This window comes from Falco punctatus (assembly GCF_963210335.1).
Source record: "Falco punctatus genome assembly, chromosome: 3".
NCBI classification, from domain to species: Eukaryota; Metazoa; Chordata; class Aves; order Falconiformes; family Falconidae; genus Falco; species Falco punctatus.
Window position 1 is genome coordinate 100,062,451 of NC_137582.1, and position 25,410 is coordinate 100,087,860.

The following is a 25,410-nucleotide window of genomic DNA, read 5'->3' on the forward strand; positions in this document are numbered from 1 at the left end:
CCTTAGGCTGAAGCAGTACTGAAAGTTGTCTGTCGTCATCTCAGTCTATGAAGGTAGCTTAGAAGAAAGAGGTGAAGGAGAAATCATTCATGAAATAACTACTCCAGATGAATGCGCCTGTTGAGAGCTATCATGTATATGCCTTTCATTTCCAACATCCAAACTGATGCCTTAAGAGTGCAATTTTTAGAAAAGATGCATTGAGTTGATGCTTATAGAGTACCTGGCACTGTACTGGCTCATATTCGTTCCTACCATGTTAGAACTAATTATGATAAGAAGAAAATTTATCTACTGACTTTTTAGTTATAGAAACTAAACCAAGATGAAGTGCGCTCTTTAAAAAAAGACTTTGTTTTCTCATTTCTAAAATGCATTCATTATTTGAAATAAAAAGCATATCTCCAATGGGTGACATAGCCATGGAGTGTTTGTGATGTAGAACGGAGCTGATTAAATGCTCTTTGTAGCATAAGGTTTACTGAGATCATTCAGGCATCAACAAATAATGTTAATGTTACAGTGTGATATGACTCTTTCTAAAGAAATATTTTAAAAGAAAATTAAGTACAACCAGACTACAAGTACAGCTGTAAGCATACACAATCTAGTCTGAAATAAGCCACTTTTTTTATTAGTAGTACTATAACTTCAGGTCACCAGGGTATTTGTCAAGACTCTCTTAGGTTTCTACTAAGTTTTGTGCCATTAGTATTCTCTTCCTACAAATAAGTGCCTGGGATAGCTGCTTCAAGCCAGCTTATGTGGACGTGTACAAGCAAAAGGAGTAACGCTGGATGTATGCACTAGTTTGTATTATTTCTTTAACACTTTGTTCAGGACTTGATATGGGCAGCAAACATGATACATAAGCTATCAAATATCTTTCAGGTTTTTAGTCACCTCTAAATTGGATTATTTTCAAGTTACTCCTGAGTCTGAGATTGCATGCATTAGTGCTGTTACATGGAACCGTCCAGTCCCTCGTGTTGTGTATCTCTGACTGCAAGAAATTAATCCAGTAGTTACAGCTGTAGTGAAGTTGTTGATATTTTCTCCCACTGACTTAAACAACGCTAAATTCCTCATCCTTAGTCTTGTGAAATTACATAGAAGTAATGCTTTAATACATGTTATGAAATTGGAACATACACTTTAAGTAATGACGCTGGAATGCTTTGGATTTGAAACCAGAGAGCAGCCTTTGCTCTTCTGAAGATCAGATGCTTAAGTAAATTACCATTTCCCCATGGAACAGAGAGGTGGAGATTTGAGATGGACTCGACAAGCTCTACGGAATGTCAGTAGAGTTCGTTTAGCTGTAGCATTAATTTCAGCCATTCTTTCAGTGTATTTTTTTTCCTGGATAGTCAAGTTCAATCCTTTTAACTCAGGTAAAATTATTGTTCTCTAATAAGATTTCTCTGGAAATTTTGTGCTTCGTTTTATTTCTACAGTATCTGTCTCTTGAAATGCCAATGCACTTGTAGTTGTTATAATATGTCTTTACTAGGAGATATGATTTTTGGGAAAAAAAATTTTACTTTTCTTTGCAGTTTAGGGTGGGCTAGAGAACAAGATGCTTGCGTTAGTTCCTCTGACAGGTATAGAGGTGGTCCTGTATGTTCCTGTCCTTCCTATAAAATAATTTGAACTGCAAAAAATTCTTTGCTGGCAGCCTGCACCTTGGATAATTGGTGCTAAGGATGGCACTAGTCAGTTCTGAGCGACCTCCCGCTGCTGGTTTCCCAAGTTACAAATCAGAATTAGCTGCTGACAGCCAGCCAAATAACTTCACCAAATACTTGGGACAATGGGCACTGAAAGGCACCGGGGCTGGGAAGTTCGTCAGTGGTTTATAGACACTGAAGCCTTCCTGAGGATCTCTTAAGCTGAGCCACATGGTGCTCAGCTAGGAAGTTGATTGATGGTTTTACAAAGGAAAAAATGTTTATGAAAGAATGCTTTTCTTACAGATTATCCTGCATTAATATATATCTGATGTGCCTGGCAATGTTTCAACAACTGGATGTTTGCCAAGACTTGACACTCCTGCAAGACACAATGCAGTTTGTGTCTAGCAGCACAGAGCTTTTTGTTTTAGGATCTTGTTTTTAATGAGGTAGGCACTTTTATATGAATTGTCCTTCTCTAAATCAATAGCGCTTTTACATTGTGATCGCTACATGTTAAATTGTTTATCCACGCTAACGTGGAGTTCATTTTTGCATGTTTTTGCCTCTTATCCAGAATTTCAGTCTTATCATTCTGTTTCGGTTATTGGAATAAACACAAAAGGTACCAGCAGCTCTCTTGTGAAGCTGAAGAATAATTACAGGCTCACTACAAAATGTATTAACCAGGTTCCCTGTTCATATGTCCTGAAAATAATCTCAGAGCTGTTTAAATACCTTTGTAAAGTAAAGATCAGTACTCTGGGATATCAATGGGAGCTGAGAGCCTGAATCCATTAGTAGACCTCTCTGTAATCGTTCCAGAGTACTTGAGAAAAGGTTGATACTAAATGTCCTTATTGGACTTATTTACAAGTGAGTTTCATGGGTTCTTCTGTTTAATTTATGCTTTTAATTTCATGTATTATGTGTGCTCTTCCATAGTGGGGAAAAAACCCCACTGATGTGCAGTAGGGAGAGTTATTAAATCCTTCCTCTCAATCTGGGAGAGCAGCAGAATTTAGTCATTCTCAAACTGCAGCACAAAAATTGCTCAGGCTATGATTCCCTTATGTTAAGTGTATAATTAAGGGCTGGAACAAATAAGTTATTTTACTTTGAACTTTGACTTATGTTCAGCCTCCCTAATGTCATTAGTGAATGATATTTTTTTTTAAAAAGCCAAAAATCGTGATATGATTCAGAATGATTGAGAAGATGTATGTGATTTCTTTTATGAGAGAGGCTTTAACACACCATCATTGAGGCTGAATTATTTCTCATTAATAGCAAGTAGAGGGTGGTTCGTTTAAATTGGGTTTAAGGTCATAGACAGGGCAGGTGGAAGAGGAGGAAAGGGAGGAGATACGCATCGTGGTTAACTGTTGGAAGAGGCCTGCAAAATAAAATGGAGACTGTCTCATAGCCTCAGTATTTGTTCTGTCACGCATAGAAACGTATGCACAGAGAACACGCAGAAAAAATGCTGCTCTGGGGGTTTGGATTCAAGCATATGGTGTGATGAATTGCTTGGAGCTCTAGTGATAAAGAATATTAACAGCTTGAAGACTCACTTAGCTGTCCCCTACTATTCTTTAGGTATAAGTGGAGGTAAACTAAAGTAGTTGGACAAGTAACTGTAATTACAAGTTGCAAATTCTTGTGAGTCTGTACTGTTACTTATGCGCTGCTTGCGGGGTTTATTTGAAGACCAACTCTTTCACGATGTGATAAAGCCTTCTGTCTTAGTAGTTTGGTGCCCTGTGATGCTGTTGTTCTTCCCCACCAGTATGAACGCCACTTCCCTCCTCACGAATCCGGTGATATCCCTGCTGTGGAGGAGTTTCAGCTAATCCAGCCTGGGGGCTGCAGCTAAATAAACTGTGTAGTGGTGTGGTAATAAGTGGGACACCCATTTGGGACACGCTTCTCCAGTTTGTGAAACTTGTGGGACCTTCCTGTTGCTGAGATTTCTAGTTTTCTGTCAAATTTGATAGAAATTGGTCAGTTAGTTCAAAAGTTACTGGGATGCAATGATACATGAACAACATGATCATGCAAGCCTTGTTTTCTTAGATATCTTGATTAAAGATATGCTTCTTAAATACAAACTGAAGGATCTGCATCCACGTTGGAGACCAGAATAGGAGGATTCAGTTAAAGGTATTGGGATCTAGTACCTCAGTTCTTAGTAAATGGAGAACATAACTTGTTTTAAAAAACACAAGCTCAAAATTGTCCATTCTTCTCTATTCTTACCCACCAATGTGATTTAAACTGTTTCATGAGTGGCATCAAACCCTTTGTTGGAATAGTAACTCTAAACATAAATAAATGAGGGAAAACTTCATTGTAATCCCAAGATGACTTAATGTTTTGTTCAGCTGAAGGAAAGGAATTTATCTCTTTTGAAAATTTTATTTTAAGAGGTTTCGGTTTATTTTTCTGTGCCAATCTGTAGTTAATACTGTGTGGTGTTATTTACCACAGTTTTGCTCCGTTCTCAGATTACGGTTTGTGTTGATGTGTTCACGCTCATTCTTAACAGGCTTCTTTCCCATGGCTGACCCCAAACAGTATCTGAGCAGAAATACTGCACGTGTGTCTAGAGTCCTGGGTGGGTTTCAGGGAAGTGTTTTAATCCTGTGTGTCATTTTTAGTTTTATGCTTACATGTGCCACTGCATTGTGATCCTTATTTCGAGTTTACGGCATCCTTTCAATTTTCCTTTGAGGCAAAATGTTGAAATAGGTAATTGTTTTCTGTTACTTTACTAGAGGGTGGAGATAGGAGAGGGGAAGTACTAGACAGGAATCTTTCTGACAGTATGGTAAACCCAAAAAGCTGCTTTATTCCCATCTCAACTAACCAACAGGTTCCCTTCCTAGAGGAAAAAAAAAAATATAAAGAAAAAGAAAAAGGAAAGGTGTTTAACATCTTCTAAGTTGCAGCCGAACTGTTGTTGTTGTGCAGGGACACAAAGATGTGTTATGCTATGACTTAAGAGTCACTATAAACCTTTATTAGATGATTTGGAAATTGCAGCACATGACCCAGTGCTAAAGCTCATGTTGTTAAAAAGGAATTACTGGCAGTCAAAACATGCTACAGAATAAATTACATTTCTCCCATTTCTGAAACAGGAAGAACAGACCTTTCATTAGGTTTCTTCTTTTTTCTAGCATTGCTGAAGCTTTTTTCCGTATGTAGAAGTGAGAAGTGGCATATGTATATGCAGCATGTTTCCTCTGCAGCAGTGCAGAGTATATGACAGTATACCTTTTTATTTTTTTAGTCGTGCCTTAAGTTAGATATTTGATGACTTTGTCGTGCATTGTATGTATTTTATTTCTTTATCCAACTTAGTGGTATGAGTTTTGGCATTTTTAGTAAAACTGCTCTGAAAACATCCCATCTATCATGATCAGAAAATACAAACATATGCAAAAAAGTACTCCTTTAACTATTGGATCATATTTCAGAAAAAGGAGGAAAGTTTTTGAATAGCATTTGTGTTTGATTTGCGATTCCTCTAGAATGTTTAGGTTGGGGTTCATCTTCAGGACTCATAGAGTCCGGAAAGATGATGATTCTTTAAGTTCCTCTAAAGATAATGTTTGTGGAATTCTGAAGCCCCATAACGCTCGTAGATAGCTATGGCTTGACTGCAGTGCTACTGTTAAGTGGATTGGTGATCAGTATGCTTTGCTAATGTTATAGTGGTGAAAGGCTGAATATTTTAAAGTTTAATACAGCTTCTTGAGCATGCCTGTACTTAAGAAACTGTACTAAAAAAGTAGTGACAGCAAAATAAAAACCTCACTCAAAACCGCACTCGGTGCTTCTCACTCTTTGGCCCGAATCTTGTTTACGGGTGTTTTTTTTTTCCTAGTATCACTGCCAGCGGCAGTTTCTATAGTCAAGTCAAACAAAATCATATAATATGAACAGCACTTAGCAGTAAGAGAATTCACAAGAAGTTCATGCTTGTTCAGGAAGGACATACCTGGGCGGTAAGCTATTGGAAGGATTTTTCTTTTTATACTTGACTTGTGAAGATTTTAATATAAGACTGGCTGAACTACTGCTGCCTGGAAGGATTTTTCTCTGAACTGATTTTCCTGCGCCCCTTGCAACATCTGGCAGGCAGCAGTCACTGTCAGGAGAACCGTACCAGACAAATGGCACCGCTGGCCCTAACTGCACCGGTGGTTTATGTGTTCCTGTCGCAGATGTGCGCAGGCTGCCGGCAGCCTTGGAACCGGCCTTTCCGCTGTCACCTCGCCTTTCTAAAATCAAACACACGCTTATCTCCTTAATCACCTCTCGGCTGGTGCTTCAGCATGTCCCTTGGATGAGTCCACTAAAACCGAACTCTTTGTGAAATGATTAAAAGTACTCCTGATGGAAAAGCCATGTTGAGAAAGAAAAGAACAAGTCATAACAGCACTACTCCTTAACCGTTAACACTGCAGCGCAGAGTAGTAGTATTTGAAATGCAATTACCTGGTCTGAAGGGAAACATGATCTCCTAGTCTCAGGGATAACTCACTGAAGAAGTCTTTTGGGCAAGTGTATTATTTTTTACCATGATTGCCCTAATGATGTCTTTTAAACAGTTAAAGCAGCTGAGCAGCTGTTGTAAGATTTGTGAAGCTCAATACTGGTATTTTTTTTTTTTTTTGTCAAATTACATTGCTGTGCTGGCTTGTGTCTTTCAGAGCTAAAAATAGGATGTAGAGGTGTTTGTAATAGGTAAAATAGTAATAGTAAAGGGGCATGTTACAGAAAATTTTAAATGAAGACAAAGGTAAACTTGTAGACTTCTGGGTTTAAAGAAAAACTATTTAACAAATAGGGATGTTATTAGATTATTTCAATAGTTTTTTTTAAACCTTTTTTCCTGTTGTCATCTACTTGGTGGCTTTTTTTAATAGATGGAAAAATAAACTTTTTTCTGAGTGACTAGGCTCTAGCTTCAGTTCTAGTCTTGAAAAAATGCAGTAATTGCACTTTGGATGTTTGTTTGATAAAAATTCCTAAATAGGAGCTCATCTCTCACTTTTGATTTAATTTCTGTTCCTATATTGAAATATAATAAGCTCATCAAAAGGTAAATTATTGTTTAGAATGAGACCTTAATGGATGTTAATCTGTATGAGAAAAATACATTAATATCCTTCAAAATCCTTGAATTATTTCAGTTTGACCTCCCTGTGGACACCTCCAATAGATTTTAATTGCACTCTGATTATGATATATTTTGGTGGTGTATCACTGAATACTTTAGATAAATTTAAATTAAGGTGATTACACACCAAAGCAGCTCTGGGTGCTCGGTGAGAATTCACTAGATACACATAAACGACTTTATGATTTGAAATTAGGGAAAGAAGACCCATTTAGAGTTGCAGTGAAAATACCATCCATCTGAGAAAATATTTCAAGTAATACTGAAATATTTCAAGTTAAAGGAGCGTTTTAACAGAACTCAGGGGATTGTGTTGTTATTTCTATCTGTAGACTAATTTTTAATGTATATTTTCCTGATTATTGTTTTTCTCTTAAAAAAAAAAACCCAAGGCACCTTATTTTTGAGTTTGCTTAGTGACTTGCTACTGAACTGTTCTAGCTTATAGTCAGGTGCAGCAACAAGTTGACATACTTGCGGATAAAGGCCGTATTATTCTTAATGAATGAAGGGTGTTAGTCTGCTGTTGTGAGAAGGTAACTTTAGATAAGGGTTATCATCCTCAGAAACTATTTGCACGTTACCCCTCTGTCGCTGGCATGTGGAACTGGGCTCCCCTAAGTGCATCCTGTCTTTAGCTGACCACCTTGTCCTTGCACACACTGACCGTTCTCCCTGCTTGCTTTTATTGTATGGTATAGCAACCTGCCAGATTCTTGAGCATCTTCTCACTTTATACAAAGAATAATTGTAATTAAAATCAGTCTTTTGGGTGGAATTCAGTACTCTAACATAAAACAACATGACTGTGATATATGGAATTGGTGAAAAATAAAGCAAAACACACTGGTTTTTACTAAAGTATTTCTGTGTTGTAGTTTGAGGTTTATATTATTACATCTTGGCTTATAACTTAGTATGAAACACAGCATTTGAAACTGTTATATCTGTCGGTTATGATAGTACATCCTAATTCTGGAAGTTTTTTTGTGATCAGAATAAATAACATTCTAAAAGATATCTTCCCTAGTCCTGGGATATTTAGCAGAGCAGAGATTATTTATTCATTATTGTTAGCTTTTCAGTCATTTCAACAATTCAGAATTTAAACATTTTACTATAACCCAAATTATTTCCAGTTAATTTTCAGGTAATTTAAAAAATATAATCTGTAAATACCCAATATCTGGTTTCTTTCTACTTGTGCTGTTCATCTATTAAAAAAAAAGAAAAAAAAAAAAACAAACCACGTCAGAAACACTGAATGAAACAGGACTATAGGATTCAGCTCTTGAAAATGCAAGAAATTTGGGCAGAACAATGCTTTCTGGAAAAGAGTTTCCATGTCAAATATCTCTAACACCCCCTGGTAGCTTGCGTGCAAGCTGCTGTTGTAGAATTGGTAAGATTTTCTTTTTCTGAACTCGGATTCAGAGAGTTATTTAGCTTGGCTACAAACATTTTTAATGATTGAAACTTGGTATGCCATGTTACTTCCCAAGAATTAATCAGTTTCCATGAAAACATGTTGTTTAAATGAATCCAAACTCATTAGCACTACAGAGATGGATACTCGGTAAAAAGCCTCCATTAATTAGCACTGCATCCTGTAATATGCCTACAGCTCATGACCATTTCCTTGAATCTGTGCAATGTGTGACCCTTTGCATCTGATACTTCATCTACAGCAGACCGATAGCCTATGTTTGGGTTTTAAAACAGCGAGCGTATGTTATGATGAGTGGCACGTTACTCTTTCCCCCCCCCCCGCAATGAATTCCTAAGTCATAAACAAGATTTCTCATATGCCTCATTTTGAATTCAGAGTTCAAAGCAGATTTCTCGTTGGGGTTTTGACAATAGGCATAGAAATGATAAATTTTATTCTTCAGATTTTAAGTTATGGGAGTTCTGCTCTTTCTTGTTTCTGTAGCTGAAGAGTATTTCTGCATGGTGCTAGGCTGACCCTTCTGTTGGAGGGTTGAGTACTCTCTCTCTGCTTACAGTACACGAACAACGTGAGCATATCAATAGTTCACAAAGTGTATTTGTGAGGCACAGAGCTGAGAACAATACTTCCACACTTCAGGGACCTGCGTATCTGTATGCTGTGTACAGGGCTGCAGAACAGCGACTCTGAACTCATGCCTGCCTGTGTTTTCCGAAATAGCTTTCCTTTGTGTTTAAGTCCCTTTTTGCAAAAGCCATTCCTTATGGTCACCCAGCCCTTTGTGTTTTGTTTTCCTGATGCATGTACTATTGCCTGTCATTGAACCTGCTTCTTGAATAATGTTCTTGGTTCAGCAAAGAACTAATTACCGTCAGCTAATTCTGTGCCTGGTCATTAATACACATAAGACTTTTATTGTGTTAACTTGGGCGCTAGATGTCCATTGTCTGAACACCAGCTTAATTCTTGTAGGATGTCTGTACATGGAATGGCAAAATTCACTTTTGTCTTTTTTTCAGCTGGCAAGTGTAATGATAAAGCGCTATATTTTATTTTATTTTATTTTGTGCAAGAGCTAACCTTAATAACAGGCCATTGTGTAGGTAGCACACATGCCTGGAAATAGGAGGGTCACAGGCAGGTGAACAGCAGAAAAAGCACAGACTTCTCTCTTAAAGCACAACTGCCTGATCCCTCAACCTGAGAAATAAGACCAACTCATGAAATTCAACTATGTTTTTTTCCCTCCAGGTTTTTGTTTTTGGTTTTTTTGGTTTTTTTTCTTTTTTTTTTTTTTTTTCCCCCAAATCCTTTCCTCCCCTTTCTCTTCAAATTGGCTACAACCCCCCATTTATCATCATGATGTATGGTGTCATTAATCCTCCTTGAAAGCAAGATGCATAATGCTGCAGCGTTGGCACTGAGCAAACTTCTGCGGGCTGACTGCCTTGATGCCCTTTTGAGTCCCTCTTGTTCTAGGAGAATGAAACTGGACTCATAATAAGTTTAGCTATCACGCTGTTTGCAGCAGCCAGTGACCTATTATACTGCTCCCTCTGCGCCTCCCCCTTCCTCGCCCCTTTGCTAACGCTCTGTAGCTACAAAACAGGCAAGACAGGGCTGCTGGTTGGTCTCTAGCAGCGAGCTATTACGAACAGGGGTCCCTGCAGGGGTAGAATGACCTCTTTTATAAGCAAGGACAAGGGTTTGCTTTGTGGGAGAGAGAAAACTCTTAGGCTGTCTTTGGTATTTAATGATCAGTTGGCCCTATCTGCAGCATGCTTTTTATTGGGAACTCTAACTTCTTTTTTTTTTTTAATTAATACCATAGAAAGGAGTAATTTTAACTAAACTTCCATTCTTATTCCATGTTTCAAAATACTCCTCCTATCAAAATACTTTGCTTTGCTTACCAGCACAGTCATGGAAGTGAGCAAAAGAAACAGTATTTTATATAAATTGTAAACCCGCTAAACCCTACAGCAGCCACAGTTAGTAATCTTCCTTCATGGTGAAGCATTTGCTGCAAAAGGAGCAGTTCTGTGTTTTTGAGACTTATATGCAATGAATTTGGATAAATAAGCAAATTCATTGGACACATGTTCTGAACCGTTTCCTCAGTTTCGTCTTTCAGGTGCATGACTTTTGAAAAGGAAAATTTTGAATAAATCTGTTTGCAGCTTCCACTTTCATAACCACATTAGCTAAGATGGAAAGCCACCATTAGTCATATAGCTATTCGATTTTCTACCAGACTCCACATCGAAGTATAAAGCAGATGGTAGAGTATCCTTGCATTAAAGTTAGCTAGATGTTACTAAAGAGTAGATGGGTAGCTGGGCCAGAACTCTGCATTTCGGTGTGTGGTTGTTCTCGTAAAATCTCCAAAGTAACCCTGAGAATTAATGTGAAAGGTGGTAGAAGTAGTGTGGGCATATCTTTTGGTGGTGATGGGTCAGGGGAGTTTTTGTTTTCTAATTCTGTGCAAACCCAGAACGTTTTGTTATTGTAACTCAAAAGTAATTAACAAAAGTTCTTATTGAGCAGTCCTAAAGCTTAGTTTTTTGGTTTGTTTTTACTGTGGTTCTAATGCTTAGGGTTTGGGTGGTTTTTTTTTACTGTGGTCCAGCTCTGACTTTACTTTGTAAGTTACATAAAATAGCACGAGAAATATGAATGCACTTTCATGGGAAAAATCTGTATAAGACCTAGAATTTTAAAAATATATTAACACATTTTCATTGAAATAGAATCAAGCGGTTCCTTGAGCTCTTGCACTGAGCTTCATAAGCTGTTTCTTGAGCTCTTTTGCATTGAAGTTCATTTAAACTCCAGTTACAGCACTCTATAAGTAAGTGAGGTAACATGCTTCACTTTTTGAAAAGATAACTTAAGGTAACCAAAATTCAAGGGAAGTTTCTTACTTTTGAAAAAGCAATTGTCAGAAGAATTAAGGAGGTCCCAGGCATGAATAGTTTTTTTTTTCTTTTGGAGTTTGTAAACATACCCCAAACTTTTTTCCCATTAGTTTGCAGGATAAGGAATTTGTTGTAAGTGCTTACGTCATGTCTGTGATAGATGATCCTTTAAATCAAGTTCCCATTATGGCTTCATATAGTTTGAGAATTTCATATCATGAATATATAGTAATGTATAGCATGTCTATAAATACATGAGAACTTCAATCATTTATGTGTGCAAACATGTACTTAAACTAAGCATCTTGGCAAGGAGAAAAAAAAAATCTTGAATTTTGTTAGTAAGTGTAGTAGACAACACTGCCAAACAGGATCTTCCAAAGTGGTGATGTTGAGTCTTCTGCTTTTAAAATGTGTTATCCTGCATAGGTGGAATAATCTCAGTCAGTGTAACTTGGTCTGTATGTCACTGCACGTTGGCTCCCAAACACATTTGTTCTCAAAAATATGTAGACCGTAAAAGTTAGTGTGTTCATTTCCTAAGCACACCAATATATGTGTCATCCTGTGGGTAGCAGAAACCACAACTGCTTTGAAGACTTGTACTGAGCTAAGCACTTGCAAAATGTAGCTGTATTTTTTGTAACTGCAGACTGGCGTCCAGAAGTAATAGAAATAATCCTGCAACGAGAGGCATCCAAGTGTGCTGAGAGTGCCAGCTGTCATTAGGAGGCTGTTCTCTCTCATCACTCCAAGGGCATGACAATCAGGGGAGAGCTGGATGCCTGGAAAAAGGGGAATGTCACCCTGCCCTTCGGGAAAAGCGAGGAGGGAGCTCTAGGGGAGCAGCTGAACCTCACTCTCTATGGGGCAAACCCTCTTGGAAGCCACTTCGAGGCATGTGGGGGACAGAGGGTGTTTGGGAGCAGCCAGCCCAAGTTTACTGATGGCAAACCATGTCACTGGCCCAAGGGACTTTTCTGACGGGATGTCTGGTGTTGCGAAGGAGAGGAAGCTGTGGAGTTTTGGGGTGGATTGATTTGGATTTTTGTGGGAGCTAGGTGTTGTTTGGTTTGTGGTTGGGTTTTGTGGTTTTATTTTTGGGGTTTGGGGTGGAGGGGTTTTCTTGTTTTGGAATTTTCTGTTTTGTTTTGGTGGGTTTTTTACCTTGACTTTAGGCTACGTCTTCAACTTGGTCTCCCATGACACCCTTAGATTGGTGAGGTGCGGGCTGGATAGCTCGATGGTAAGGTGGCTGCAGTAACGGGCTGGACTGCCAGGCTCGCAGGCTGTGGTCCATGGTATAACGTCTAGCTGGTGGTTCCTAATTGTGTTTTGCAGGGATTGATACTGGGGCCAGTGTGTCATGTCTTTATTAACAGTGTGGACAATGAGACAGAATGTATTTTGAGCAGTTTGGGAGGTGATACCAAACTAGGGGGAGAGCTGACTGACTGAAGGTAGGTAATATATGAAGGTAGGTGATGTTGCAAGGGACCTCAGCCGTCTGGAGAAATGGACTGACAGTAGCTGCATGAAGTTTAACAAAGGCAAGTAAAACGTGCTGAATCCAGCACAAAATAACACCACGCTGCAGTGTGGATGGGGAGAGCTAACCAGCTGGAGAGCAGCTTTGCAGATGTTGGCGCTCCCCTGGGCGAGCTGATGAAGGTGAGCCAGCAGTGAAACTGCTTGGCGGTGGTGGTCAGCTGTGTCCTAGATGCTATCAGCAAGAGGGCAGCGGGCCCGGGGGACTCACTGGTACCTTGTGTTTGGTGACTATGAGACCTCACGGAGAGAGCACTTTGGCCAATTTTGGGCACCCCAGCACAAGGGTCATTTGTGTACTGAAGCAATTCAGCCGAGGACCACCGAAAGGATTAGGAGGATAGAGCACATGACATGTGAGAAATGGATTTGTTGAGCCTTTGAAGAGGAAACTCAGGAGGAGATCTTAGTGCTGTCTACCACTGCTAATGGGAGGGTACAGAGAAGGCAGAGCCAGACTGTCCTGTGGTCAGACAGGTCTTGCAGAGATCCGATGAGAGGTAACAGGACAAGCTGGAACACAGGAAATTGCAATTAGGTACAAGGAAAAATATTTTACCCCGGCGGTGGTCAAATATTGAAACAGATTAGCCAAACTGGCTGTGGTATTTCTGTCCTTGGAAATATTCAAAACACAACTGTACAAGGGCCTGAGCAATCTCATCTAATTGGACCTGATTTGAGCAACAGATTGAATTAGATGACCTCCAGAGGTACCTAAGCTATTCTGTGATCCCACAGAAAGAGATTTTCATCCTGTGTACAGAACTGTCTTTACCCTTTGGCTTTCCTGGTGACCACACAAAATGGAATTTGTTCAGGCTTTTAAATTAAGTCGCTGTGTGTAGCAGGTCTTTATGTACTGCTAATCAATGCTTCAAAACAATTTATTCTATTAAAGAGATATTTAAAAACTGTTGATTATGACTCTAATAGTGAAAACTCAAAGAAATGTTTTCCCGATCCTCATTTGGAAGTGCACTAATGCTAAACAGATTTTCCTGGCCACTAACCAGCCATTGCTTCCTCGCGTTGTGAACGGTTGGTTAAACCAGTCATCCTTCACTAGGCTTTCTCTTTTAGCAGGAGTTTTGAGGATCTAGTAATTTTTCCAAGAGTTGCGTTCTAGTAGGTCAGCCATCGCTCCTGATACCGTTCAGATCTTGTTCTGCTGTTTGTGGCAAGCTTTAAGAAAGCGTCTTTAAGAAAGCATCTTTCCCTTCCTTCAGACTGTTGAGAAGGGTAAAAAAATAGATCTTTGGAGAAGAGGAAATATATTTGGGCAGAATAAAGATCCTCTGGAAAGTCAGGCTATGAGACACTTCTCTAGAGCTTTGTCCCTCCAGGTGACAATGAGACTTTGATGGGACCGGTTTGCCCGTGGTGCACTGCGAGCAGCGCTGCATTCCTCTGACTGATATATTGTGGGATCATAAGCTGACCCACAATTTCCAAATTACAGAAGAAATATTGATCCTTTGGATCATAGCCTGACAGCTTGCCTCTTTCACCAACCCTGTACCTAGACCTGTCTGTTTTCTTCAGTCTCCTTTTTTCATCATCTGCTTGCCAGACACCCTGCAGTTCCAGATTGTGTGGTTGGGTGGGGGTTACTTTTTGAGGCTGGGAAAGGGTGTGCTTGTACAGGATTGTGTGTCCTTCCATTCTGTCTCTCCTCTAGGAGCCCTGTGTACATACAGACCAAATCGAGGTTTCTTGGTGAACTGGAAACTAATTCTTCCAAACCTCCATTAGCACCAGTGAGTTGCTCCCAGTTTGATTTACTCTTACAGGAAGTCCCTGCAATGGGATCTTCCAGTGCTGATCCATGTGGTTGAACCAACCATCGGAGAGGAGGCCTGGCCTCTTCCAGGTGGAATCAATGCTTGCAGAGTGCTTCAGAAATGTAGGAGGAATGCGATTCCTCCAAATCTCGGTTTCTGTTTCAACTTGTGTGATATTCAGGTTGATACGGTGATAGGGTACGTACACAGATGACTTTACAGTTTCTCAGTTAAGGCACTGATTCAGCCAAGTAACCTAGCACACGTGCTACATCGAGTATGTAAATAGTGCCTGTAAAATCCATGCTGAATAAATAAGGGGAAACTCAAATAATTGAAGAGAAAATTAATTTATTTAGGGTGAGCTCATTCTGAACAATAAGCACATTTAAAATTAGTTTGATTTTTTTCCAAGCCCTTCTCTCTGTCTTTGGCGATGATTTTTTTTTTTTTTTTTTTTTAAAAAAATTCTAAGGGTGTGATCAGGAATGGCAGGGTCAGATTGATTGTCCTCAAGTCTGCAGGCAGTTTTTGACAAACATTTAAGTCAGGCCTCCCCTTGGCAGATGGTCTGTCAGATTTCTGTGGTGCAGTGGGAGAGGTATTTCTAGGGCCAGTGCAGCACTGCAGGCTGCCGTAAGAATTCACCGTTGGAGGAGGAATAGAAGGAGGTCGGGCAGTTATTGATAAGCATATGTGTGCTATGGAGACGGTCGGGATCAGGGGCCTCCCGCCGAGGCAGCCTGCAGAGAATTGTGCTGCTCTAGAAGCCACTCCTGTTCACAGTAGAAAATCTCACAGGAAAGAGAAGAAGGGAGGGAGATGGAAAAAAAAAGGGGGATTTTGTGGTCAGATTTCATTTGTGCAAAGGTACAGTGGGTGAACAAATAGAATTTCAATGGGATTAGCATCTGATATATTAACATCTTCAGATGTTTTTGTAGATTGAAGTAAATTCATTTTTTTGGATGGAGTAGATTTTAATTTAAAAGATGTTTGCTACTGCTGGAAATGGTGTTCACAACAGTGGCATGAAGATAAAGCGAAATAAAAAATGCTAGATTCATTTTTATTAAAAATGAACCATTTGAAGTGGTCTCTAAAACAGAAATGCACATATCGTGTAAAAGTGATAACTAGGATTTCTTGTCACTATGACAAGGATTGTTTAGACTACCCCACAAAAATGAAATTAAAACCCGTGTCAAATAATTCCCAATGATTGTTCTTTATGTTGAGCCATTGGAGAAGGAATAGGTTCAGAAGCTCCTTCATTTCCTTGGAACCTATTCTTTTTCCAACATTTTCCATTCTCAGTCATCTCCAGTTACAGCAGAGCAGAGATCAGAAGCCAGCTGTTGAGGTTACTCTTTGGAGCTGGGTGGTAATGGCAGAGTGAGAAATAAACTATGAGTTGTGACCAAAGGCAGACTTGTAATTACTTGAATATAATGATAATTGGCCTTAATACTGTAACAAATGCTCTGAGTTTACACATCCAAACTCTGCAGTTTGGATCAATTTTCTTGTTTACAAAATCAGATTGCTTTTATTAGCACCAGAATTACCCAGTAACAGAATGGTGAGTGATTAAGTGAGGTTCACTGCAAAAAGAAAGGAAAAAAATACTGTATGTGATTAGACAGTTTATTTCAGCATATTCCTGTGTAGGGCTGGTGTTTGGAGGGGAAGGGAGTTGAGTGGGAATGACGTCTTTGAGAGGTTTGTTGTTTTCTCTTCTTACCTGGTGTAAGCTTGGACTCCTGAAGTCAGGATGCAAAGGACTAGAGTAAACAGCCTAACAGCAGTTGACACCGAACCTCTATCACACACACAGTTGTGTACAAGGTTGATTTACCCTACTTGTAAACACGTAACACTCACAGCAGCTTTCAGGATTTGAAGATCCATTTTGTCAGCCAGAAACGGGGATGTGAACTTCCTCCTAAAATACCGGTGTCCATCCCCACCCCTCGCGTTAAGACCACGTCCTTGGTGCTCTCAGCATGAGTTTGTTCCCATCACTTGTTGTTCAACACCCTGATCGGAGAGCAGGTGAGACAGTTATTCCTGTTGTTGCTGATTTACTATTACAGCTGCTTCCTCTTCTTGTGATTTAATTTGAAGATTCAGCCCACCAGGGGGCTAATGGTCCCCACCTCTGCAGCCTTAAAAGCTCACTGTTGTTTTCCACAGGAATGTTATTTCCATTCCTAGCCAATGATTTATTTTTTTTCCTCAACATTCGTCTGGTAGCTGTGAGGCACTATTCCATTACCCATTTTCATGAAAAACAAAACAATCCAAACAAAAAACCCCAAACCAATCACAACCAAACCCCAAACCCCTGCAATTATTTAGATTGAAAGCTTAAAAATGAAAATTACTCTTTTTCAGTAGAAACTCAGCGAGTAAATTACTCTGTTTTGCAGTGTTTTGATGGCTACTGGAGACTGACATAAAAAAAAAACAACAGGGCTTTAGCCATCTTTTAGATCCTTTATGTTTCTCTTAATTTTGAAAACGTAACAAGTTCTCGCTTCTTTTTGTTCCGTAACTCAGGAAAATGTAGGGCAGGCGTTGAACCCTAGAGTACGTTTCATGGTGTGGTACTGCCTGTGGTGGGATGAATTCCAAAAATGTTAGCAGTTGCAGTGGAATCCACTGCTGGTGGATCCTGCCCACCTGGCCAGGCACGGGGAGGCTCAGGCTGAGCGTGGCTACAAGGTCGTGGTTGCAAGCTGGGTAACCAAAGAGCAGTACTTAGAGAGTACTTTCCACCAGGCTGCTTCCAGGGACAGGGTTATACATCTCTCGCTACCTTACTCTTGAGGCAAAACTTCGGATGCAATGAGTTTGTTGGTTCAGCTTTAATTTTTAAGTATTCTTACGTCTAAATAATAAATGACCTTGAAAACCTTGCTGAACAAAGAGAATTAACTTGGCTCAGCACAGCCTGCTGTCCGCCCTTGCTGTTGTAGTGTGTGTTTCAGTGACAGCCTTGCGTTTACATTTTTTCTAAAACTTCTGTTTTTCTAGGTTTGTTACTTTTCATGTGATTAAAGTCTCTGTATGTGTTTATATTTTCCTCATCATAAATATATATTTTTAAAATAAACAAGATTTACATTTTATGATAAATTCTCTGCTGGTCCAAAGAGTGCTTTGATGAATTCTGCGCCTTCTAGCGCTGGGATGTTTTCTTTACTCGCTCATCATCAGTATTATTAACTCTTCGTTGAGTTAATGGTACCTTATCTCACTGGGAATCACTGGCGTCTTCCTCCCAGCCACCTGGTTTTTGATGGCTGTTTTACTTGCTATGGGGTGAGGAGGAGGGAGAGGTGGATTGCATGGCAAAAAAGGATGGAAGCTGGGCAGACTGATAAAGGGGCTGTGTGAAACCTCATTGCTTTCAGCTGTTATTAAAGGGCGGTGCAATCTTTCCCCTCTTTGAGCAGGAGGGTATTATTACTAAATATCGGTGTTCAAGGTCACTACTCTTTCTGATATAAATCAAATATACAACTTCCTAAGTCCCTGATTGATGGAAAATAAAAGTATTAACTGCTAGGGAACAGGTTTTCCAACACTATCGCTCAGTCATGCAGTAGTCACTAACCTGCTCAATACAACCTTAATATTGCATTGCTAATTGTATAATTTGAAGAATACAAGTTTTTAATAGTTATTCCAGGAGGAATGTTAATCGCTGTGCTTTAGAGCTGGTTTTTGCTTGCTGGAAGCTTACCAGTTAATAAGTTAACTACTAGTAACAACTATTAATGCAAACTCTTTGCTTGGGTAATGTCGCTTGCGGTGTTTAATGAATTAGACTCAAAAAATAGAGCCCAGTACTAAACTTGACTGACTTGCTGTAGAGCCAGCACAGAATTAGTCATTGGCTGTGAATGTTAATCACTCCACAGCAATGATAATTTACAGCATTGTTGTAGCACTCTTGTGCTCATAAAATGAACTTAATAACCCACTGCTACCCATGGGATAAGCCTGCCTTCTCCTTCCCTCCCCCTCGCAATTCAGTACCCAGTCTGGCTGCATAATAGCCTTGTGAAATACTGCATTAAAAAGAGTGAGCAGCTGTATGATAAAATAAACAGCTTTAAAACAGATTTGTTAATTATCTCTTTCTTTTATTCACAGAGGGTGTTTGTGAGATATGGCTGACCAGTGAAGACACAGGGGCTTATGGCAGAGACATTGGCACAGACCTCCCTACGCTTCTGTGGAAGCTGGTTGAAGCTATTCCTGAGGGAGCTATGCTGAGGCTTGGCATGACAAACCCTCCCTATATTTTAGAGCATCTGGAGGTAAGGAAGAAAAGAGAATCGTTTATATGCCAGTGTAGCCATTCATTGAGTGAGTCAGCATGGAACCTTGAGTATAGTGCGTTTCATTTTAAGTAATAGCTTAAAAAAAATTGTGGACTTGAAGTAAATTTCTAGAATTAGACTAATACTGTTAAGCCATTTGCCTGACACAGCAAGTTATTGAAATAAGATATTCAGATCATTTTGGGATGACAGTATTACTGAGGTCTCTGACCAGTGGAGCTTTATTATAGCGATGTTGCATTTGTGTGTGTATCTAGTGTACCCAAGATCTAAAGGAAATGTCATTAGCATGTGATGGGCTATGGAATTGAATTTGTCTTCCTGCTACACCTCGGATGAGTATTTCCAGAAATACTATATGCCGACCTCACTCACTCAACAACGTTGAGTCATCAAAAGTCAAATGCTATTCTGAGAGTGTGTAAAGCTTCCATGATAAGAAATGGAAATTCTAAATGTGTATCTGTGTTAAAAAATTTGTAACTAAGTAGTGCAATGAGATTAGAAGCAACAGAGTGTACAACTACATCAATTTGGAAGAATATTGTATGTATGCAGAGCAAGTAGCAAGAGTTTTGTCTCAAAGATAGGTTGGTTTAGTTGGATTCTGTCACCAAATGAATTTATTGAAATTCCTAAGAACTGTTTATAGAAAGAACCTAACTTTAAGGAGGAGGAAGAAGCAGGGAAAAAGACAGCTTTCAGTAAATTTTGTAACTGTGTGCATCAGCAGTATCCAGATAAATAGCTGGTGTCTCCATGCTGCTTTCCCAAAAATGTTACAGAATTAGCTGTCGCACTTGCATTTTCTGAAGATGTCGAGGGCAGTATTTTCTCACCAGAGTGCCATAACTGCACCTTTCCCTCTTGAAGCACATGGGCTGAAGGAATCTCATCCTGATAGGAATAAGCAGATTTTCACTTCACCGGCTAAAGAATACAAGCTGCAGAAAACCGCAAGAAATTTCCCAGGCTGTTATTTTGTTCTTTGGTTTAACATACGCTTCACTAAGATAGTCTTGACAACACACTGAATAAAAATCTATGGGAAGTGGTTTGGCTGGGTTTTTTTAGAGCTTTGCATTCTGTCTCAAACTCTCATATCTGTCACAAGTTTCTCTTCTTTTGTATTTTAACATTTTTCAGCATCTTGTACAGAAGCAAATCAAGCTTTTAGCAATTTTCACAGTTAGTGTCTTTGCTTTCATTTTTAACTCACATTATTAAAAGTGTTTTGGCACAGACTGCTGCTTTTGTCACTGCTGCTCAACTTATGAGTACTCTCAGGAGCTTTCTTTTTTTTTTTTAAAAAAAAAAGTAAATCAGTTGCTGGAAATAAGAAACTGCTCTGCCCAGCTAAGCGGCCCTGTAGTAGTTCTAATTTCATATAATGGGAGTAAGGTGGAAAGTATATTGCATTCCTTCAATCAGTACCCACCTTAGTAAGTATGACCATGTCACAAACCTGTAAATTGTTTTGATTTATGGTCTCTAATCTTCCTGTTTCTAAATTTTCTAGAAAGTGCTGTAGGTAGGACTCTTTTTGACCTGACTCATATTCAGGAAAAGTACTCTAATCTCTTTAAAAATGGATCTTTTAAATATGATTGCAAAGGGGGAGGAATTCATGAAAGCCTGTTCAGAACATATCTCTGGGATGTTGCTGTGCAAAACGTGTTACGTGTGCACCAGCCCTCCTGTACCATAGCAGCATCTGCTGCTGCCTGTCTTCTTCACTCTAACATACAACTTCCAGTTTATACGATTATTTATTTTAAGAATTATTTTATCACATTCCTGAGTTTTGTGTATGGCCAAGAATTTCTGAGTTTGTAATTTCATGAAATAATTTTGATGATTCGTCAAACTAAATTTGTCAGAATCTCTTTCCCTTGCATTTTTGTCTAGTCTCCTCTTCCAAGCTTACCAGACTTGTATCTGAAAGATCACTAGGGAATGCTGGCAGCCTCCTGTATGCATTTTCACCAGACAAACCCGAACTTTTTATGATGAAAACTACGATTTGTTTAAAACACAAAATAAATTGAGAAGTTGATTAACCTTCATGTCACTTGATTAGGATAAAATTCAGATGCAGTTCTGTTATCCTTTAAGAAAGGTATGAAATTGTGTTATTGGTTGCAAACATCTTTTCATTAATATTTTTAAAAGGTACTGCTTTTTATTAATCTATTTTGTGAGAAATTGAGTTGCTAACTAGGACGTTTTTTGAGTTTCTGTGAAAAAATTTTACATGGGAGAATGTGCAAATCATATGTCACTTTTTATATCCAATGGAAAGGAAGAAGTTGTTCCACTCTTATATCTTTCAAAAATCAGACTTGTTCAGCAGTTGCATATAACTGTACATATGCAACTGCTAGGCGAGGGTTTATTTCACTTTAGTAATGAACACATGCCTGCTAAGTGGCATAGAGCGACAGCAGACATGTAAAAGCATAAATTAATTTTAAGATCTGGACAGAGCTTCCCTAGAGAGTGAGCCTGAAAGCAATAATTTTGATTCATTTACAGTTTTTGCCATATTTATTGGAGCTTACCTGCAGGTGAAAGGTCTGGCCAGCTTTATGTCTGTCTGATGCTTGTAACCTCCAAAGCTAATCACAAAGTTTATATGATAAAGACATTTATTTTCTCCAATAAGACTCAACTATAAATTAAATGTTTTAAAAATTCCAGTTCCCAAAAACATTATGTGCATTTTTTTAAACACTGCTTTGTAGTACTGCATGAACTGCTCTATCATTGGAACTGGTTTTGTGTTTAAATATAAGGTTTTAAAATATTTCACAAATACCTGGGTTTTTTTTTCAGCTAGCCATGTATTTTAATCTCTGATCATTCAAAGCATCAGAACACTGGCTTGTGTACTTGAAATTCACAGGTTTCTTTAACTCTTTGTCGGATTTTTCTGCACCTTTAAATTATCAGAGTGGGAGACAATTGGAATTAAAAAGGATGGGGGTGGGCAGCTCGATACCATGAGTTGCAGATCGCACAGCTGCGGTACAAGCAAGGAATCCCTCAGACCACAATGGCAATGCCGGTGTCCTCTGTGACTGAGGGAAAAGTGGCACCTATGGATAATATGATTGAATAAAGAACTAAAATTTTAAGAATGTATCACTTTATAGACAATGGAAGCCTAAGTTGCCCAAACGGCGCTGACGGTGTGCAGAGCCATCCACAGACAGGAGGTACTGGAGCGCTGCATTTGCTTCCCTTGCCCCACACCTCGGTCCTTTGGAATATGCCCAGCTGTATTTTTTGTGTTGCTCAGGTGGATCATCAAGATGTAGCCACAGATGAAGTACTTTACTTACATATTAATTCATGCCTTGATGGTTCTCAGCAAAAGAGATTGTATCCACTGACTAAAATAATGCAGCTTTTCATGCTACGTGTATTTTTTGTATATAGATGGAACGGCTTTCTCCTACACTAGAAGATACTTAGCCCACTTTTTGATAAGCTGTTTGATGAACTGCTTAGAGATTGAAATGTATTTGCAAGTGCCAAAAAGTGATTGCAGATTCTTATTTTTTTCTTTATAAAAAAAATAAATTTTTTCATAAGCATACTCTTGAGATACTATCTGCTTAGAAAGTGTACCGTGGTGGGATTATGACCAGGGATCTGTTTAAGCTGCTGGCAATGTTTCCCTTGTGCTGTATGACCAGGTCTGTGGCTGGGCATTAGCCCTGGGATTCTTTTGACTCCTTGATATTGTGCCCACGTTCACAGGTTCCCTGGAAATGAAAATGGAGCAACAGAAAATGCCACGTGCCCTGGGAGTGTGTTACCTGCCGCTGTACCTGGGAATCTCTCTCAGCATCCCTAGGAAGTGCCAGCCATAGCTCAGCTGTTCTGATGATGCTGGGCGCTGGCCCAAGGGGAGGAGGACGAGGAGGAGGCTCATGAGTGGTGGGACCAGAGCAGAGGAGGGAGCAAAGGAAAGGTGCAGGTGCTTTTAACTGGCCTTGATGCTCTCATGCTGGAAGTCTTGGTAGATGTGGGGGCCTGGGCCAGTGGTCCTTCAAACTCAGGTTTATTATAGCAGGGGGGTCAATTTACGTTTTCACGACTGAAAATACTGAGCATACCCAGTGCCTTCAGGTGCTACTGTCAAGGAGATGCTTCTGCCCTTAAAGATGTTTGTCATTTCAGGGGAGGCTGGTAATCTCATGAAAATCACCATTATACTTGTTTGGTACAGTCTGACAATTTAGTACTTCCAGTTTTTTATTCAGTAAATATGGTGGTAATGGTGCCTTATGTACTTAAAGATGCACATAGCATGAACAGTTTTGGGATGAGAAGCAAACATATGTTTTCAAATGATAAATTCTGTGTTCAGTTGGGCCTCCTTATTTGTAAAGAAAGAAATATTTAAAACCATGCAGTGTTTTATAGTCATGCAAAATATTAAACACTTTTTGATATGCTGCCTACTGAGCTATCATTAGAAAAAGAGCCTTTATTGCAATTCTTCAGGGTGCAATCTAAAATGCTAAGTATTTTATCTGCTGTTTTCTTCATCTTCAGATGATGTCTGTGCTTACGTTAGTAAGTAGTACGAAGCAATAACAGCAGATCAGGAAATTGCAGAATTTGGTAGTGAAGCCACTATATCTACATTATTTGCGTTTTGGAGTCTTCAAAATAAATCTAACCGCCTCAACGAAACTTTCCCAATGCTGACGATCCAAAGCTGTTTCAAAGGCAAGTTGTTGGCTTGAATTCCTCTGTTCCCACGATGGGCTTGGAGCACATTCGCTGTGAACCTGGAGGATGGCCACTGCTCTCATTTCCTTGGAAGTGAGTTTGGTTTGCTCACCCCAAAGTCACCAGGCAGATTGAACAAACCCATAGCTGGAAGGGAAGCGTGGGAAATTGCAGTTTCACTGCGGCTTCCAACCATCACGTTGCTTTGAACACAGCCAGCACTGGTGAGACTACTCCTGGGCAAGGCTTGTTGGTACGACAAAGAGGACTATTTGGTGTCTTTAAAAAAACTGATGGACCTGAGACCCCAACATTGTTTCTCTTGATCTGGGTAATAAGTCTAAGAAAGTTGTTGGAGTTTGCATTTTAGCTGCAGGAGATATCCTCAGTTTGCCTTTCAGAGAACATCTGGCCAACCAGTGGAAATAGTACTGTGTTTTGCAAAGTGCTCTCTCCCAGTCTTAGCAGCCTGCTTGAATGTATGCGTCGTGAAGTGTATAGCTTGCTTATTTGAAGTTTGGTTTCAGATATTGAGATGCGCACCCTTGTCCAGTGTCGGTCCTCCCTTAATACATTGATGCCACATGGCGTTGGGGAAAACTTTCAATTTCATCTACATGGCAGAAAATTTTGGTAAATGGATATGAACTCTGGTCAGGGAAAAATGTTTTAGCTGAGAATTTTTTATTTTATTTTTAATTTTATGAAATCTTAAAACTGAAGGAAATATTAGTCCTAGCCAAACCCTGCAATTAATGCACAGGCATAGTTACCTTGTGTCTTCTTACCCTGATGTCTTTGCCGAGAGCTACTGTTTGAATTGCACAGCCTGCCAGCTGGCAAAGATGTTATTGTCCTATAGTATCAACATGTACCAAACATACATAAGGTATACATCCTGCTTTGGAAGGAACCTCCAGGCACTTATTCAACACTCATAATATGGAGTTATTGGCTAGTGCTCTAGTGAGACAGTGTTTTGTATCCACTCGCGGTGACTGATGGATGCTTCCAAATCTGTATAAAGGAGGCAGTTCACACCTGCCATTCCCGTAAGTGCTTAATTTCACATGACTAGATGAGTAGTCGTCTTTGTCACCTGTCAAAATGAGTCTGTCTCAAACCATACCATATGTCATCTGTGAGCTTTATCTTCGTTATTAATTCAGGACATTTGAGTGATACACCAGCCATTGAGATGGAGTCTGCATGGTTACAGTGTCTTTAAATTCGTAAGGTGTACCAAGTGTGCCACGAGTCGCAATGGTATTTCTTTGCTCTTTTGCTTTGATTTTTCATTTCAGCTTGGTGTTTATGTTCCTTAACCTCATTGAAGCTGATACCCTACAGATGGCTTTCTCAAATGTGCTCTGACACAGCACATAGATATGTATTACAGTAAAATTAGTAATTCACTTTTCTTTTTCCCATATTGTTCTTTTTTTCCTCTGAGTGCCCTGAACATTTCTGAGCATTGTGCATAAGCTCGTCTTTAATAATCTGGGGTGTACGTTGATTTGAAATGCATTGAAAAAAGGGAGTAATATGCACACATTCTTCAATGGCAAATAAAAGGGCAGAATCTTTTCAGGAATTAAAAGGCCTTTAGGGCATGTATTTGCTTTGTTCCTGGTATTATTTTTGTCATTTTCATAGACTGCTGCATTTGAAAGTGCCAATTAAAATCTGTTGATTTGACCAGAAAAAATGAAAACTGTAGCATATATTTAAATAAATGAATAGTT

General features: G+C 39.3%; 1 protein-coding gene across 1 annotated transcript in view; it reads left to right on the plus strand.

Moving 5' to 3' along the window:
- CDKAL1 (CDKAL1 threonylcarbamoyladenosine tRNA methylthiotransferase) overlaps nucleotides 1–25,410 on the plus strand; it is a 428,463-nt gene that overhangs the window by 246,289 nt on the left and 156,764 nt on the right. Inside the window, exon 10 of the mRNA XM_080381401.1 lies at nucleotides 18,729–18,895. Within this exon, the coding sequence (XP_080237527.1) occupies nucleotides 18,729–18,895 (167 nt within the window). The remainder of the gene's footprint in view (nucleotides 1–18,728; nucleotides 18,896–25,410) is intronic.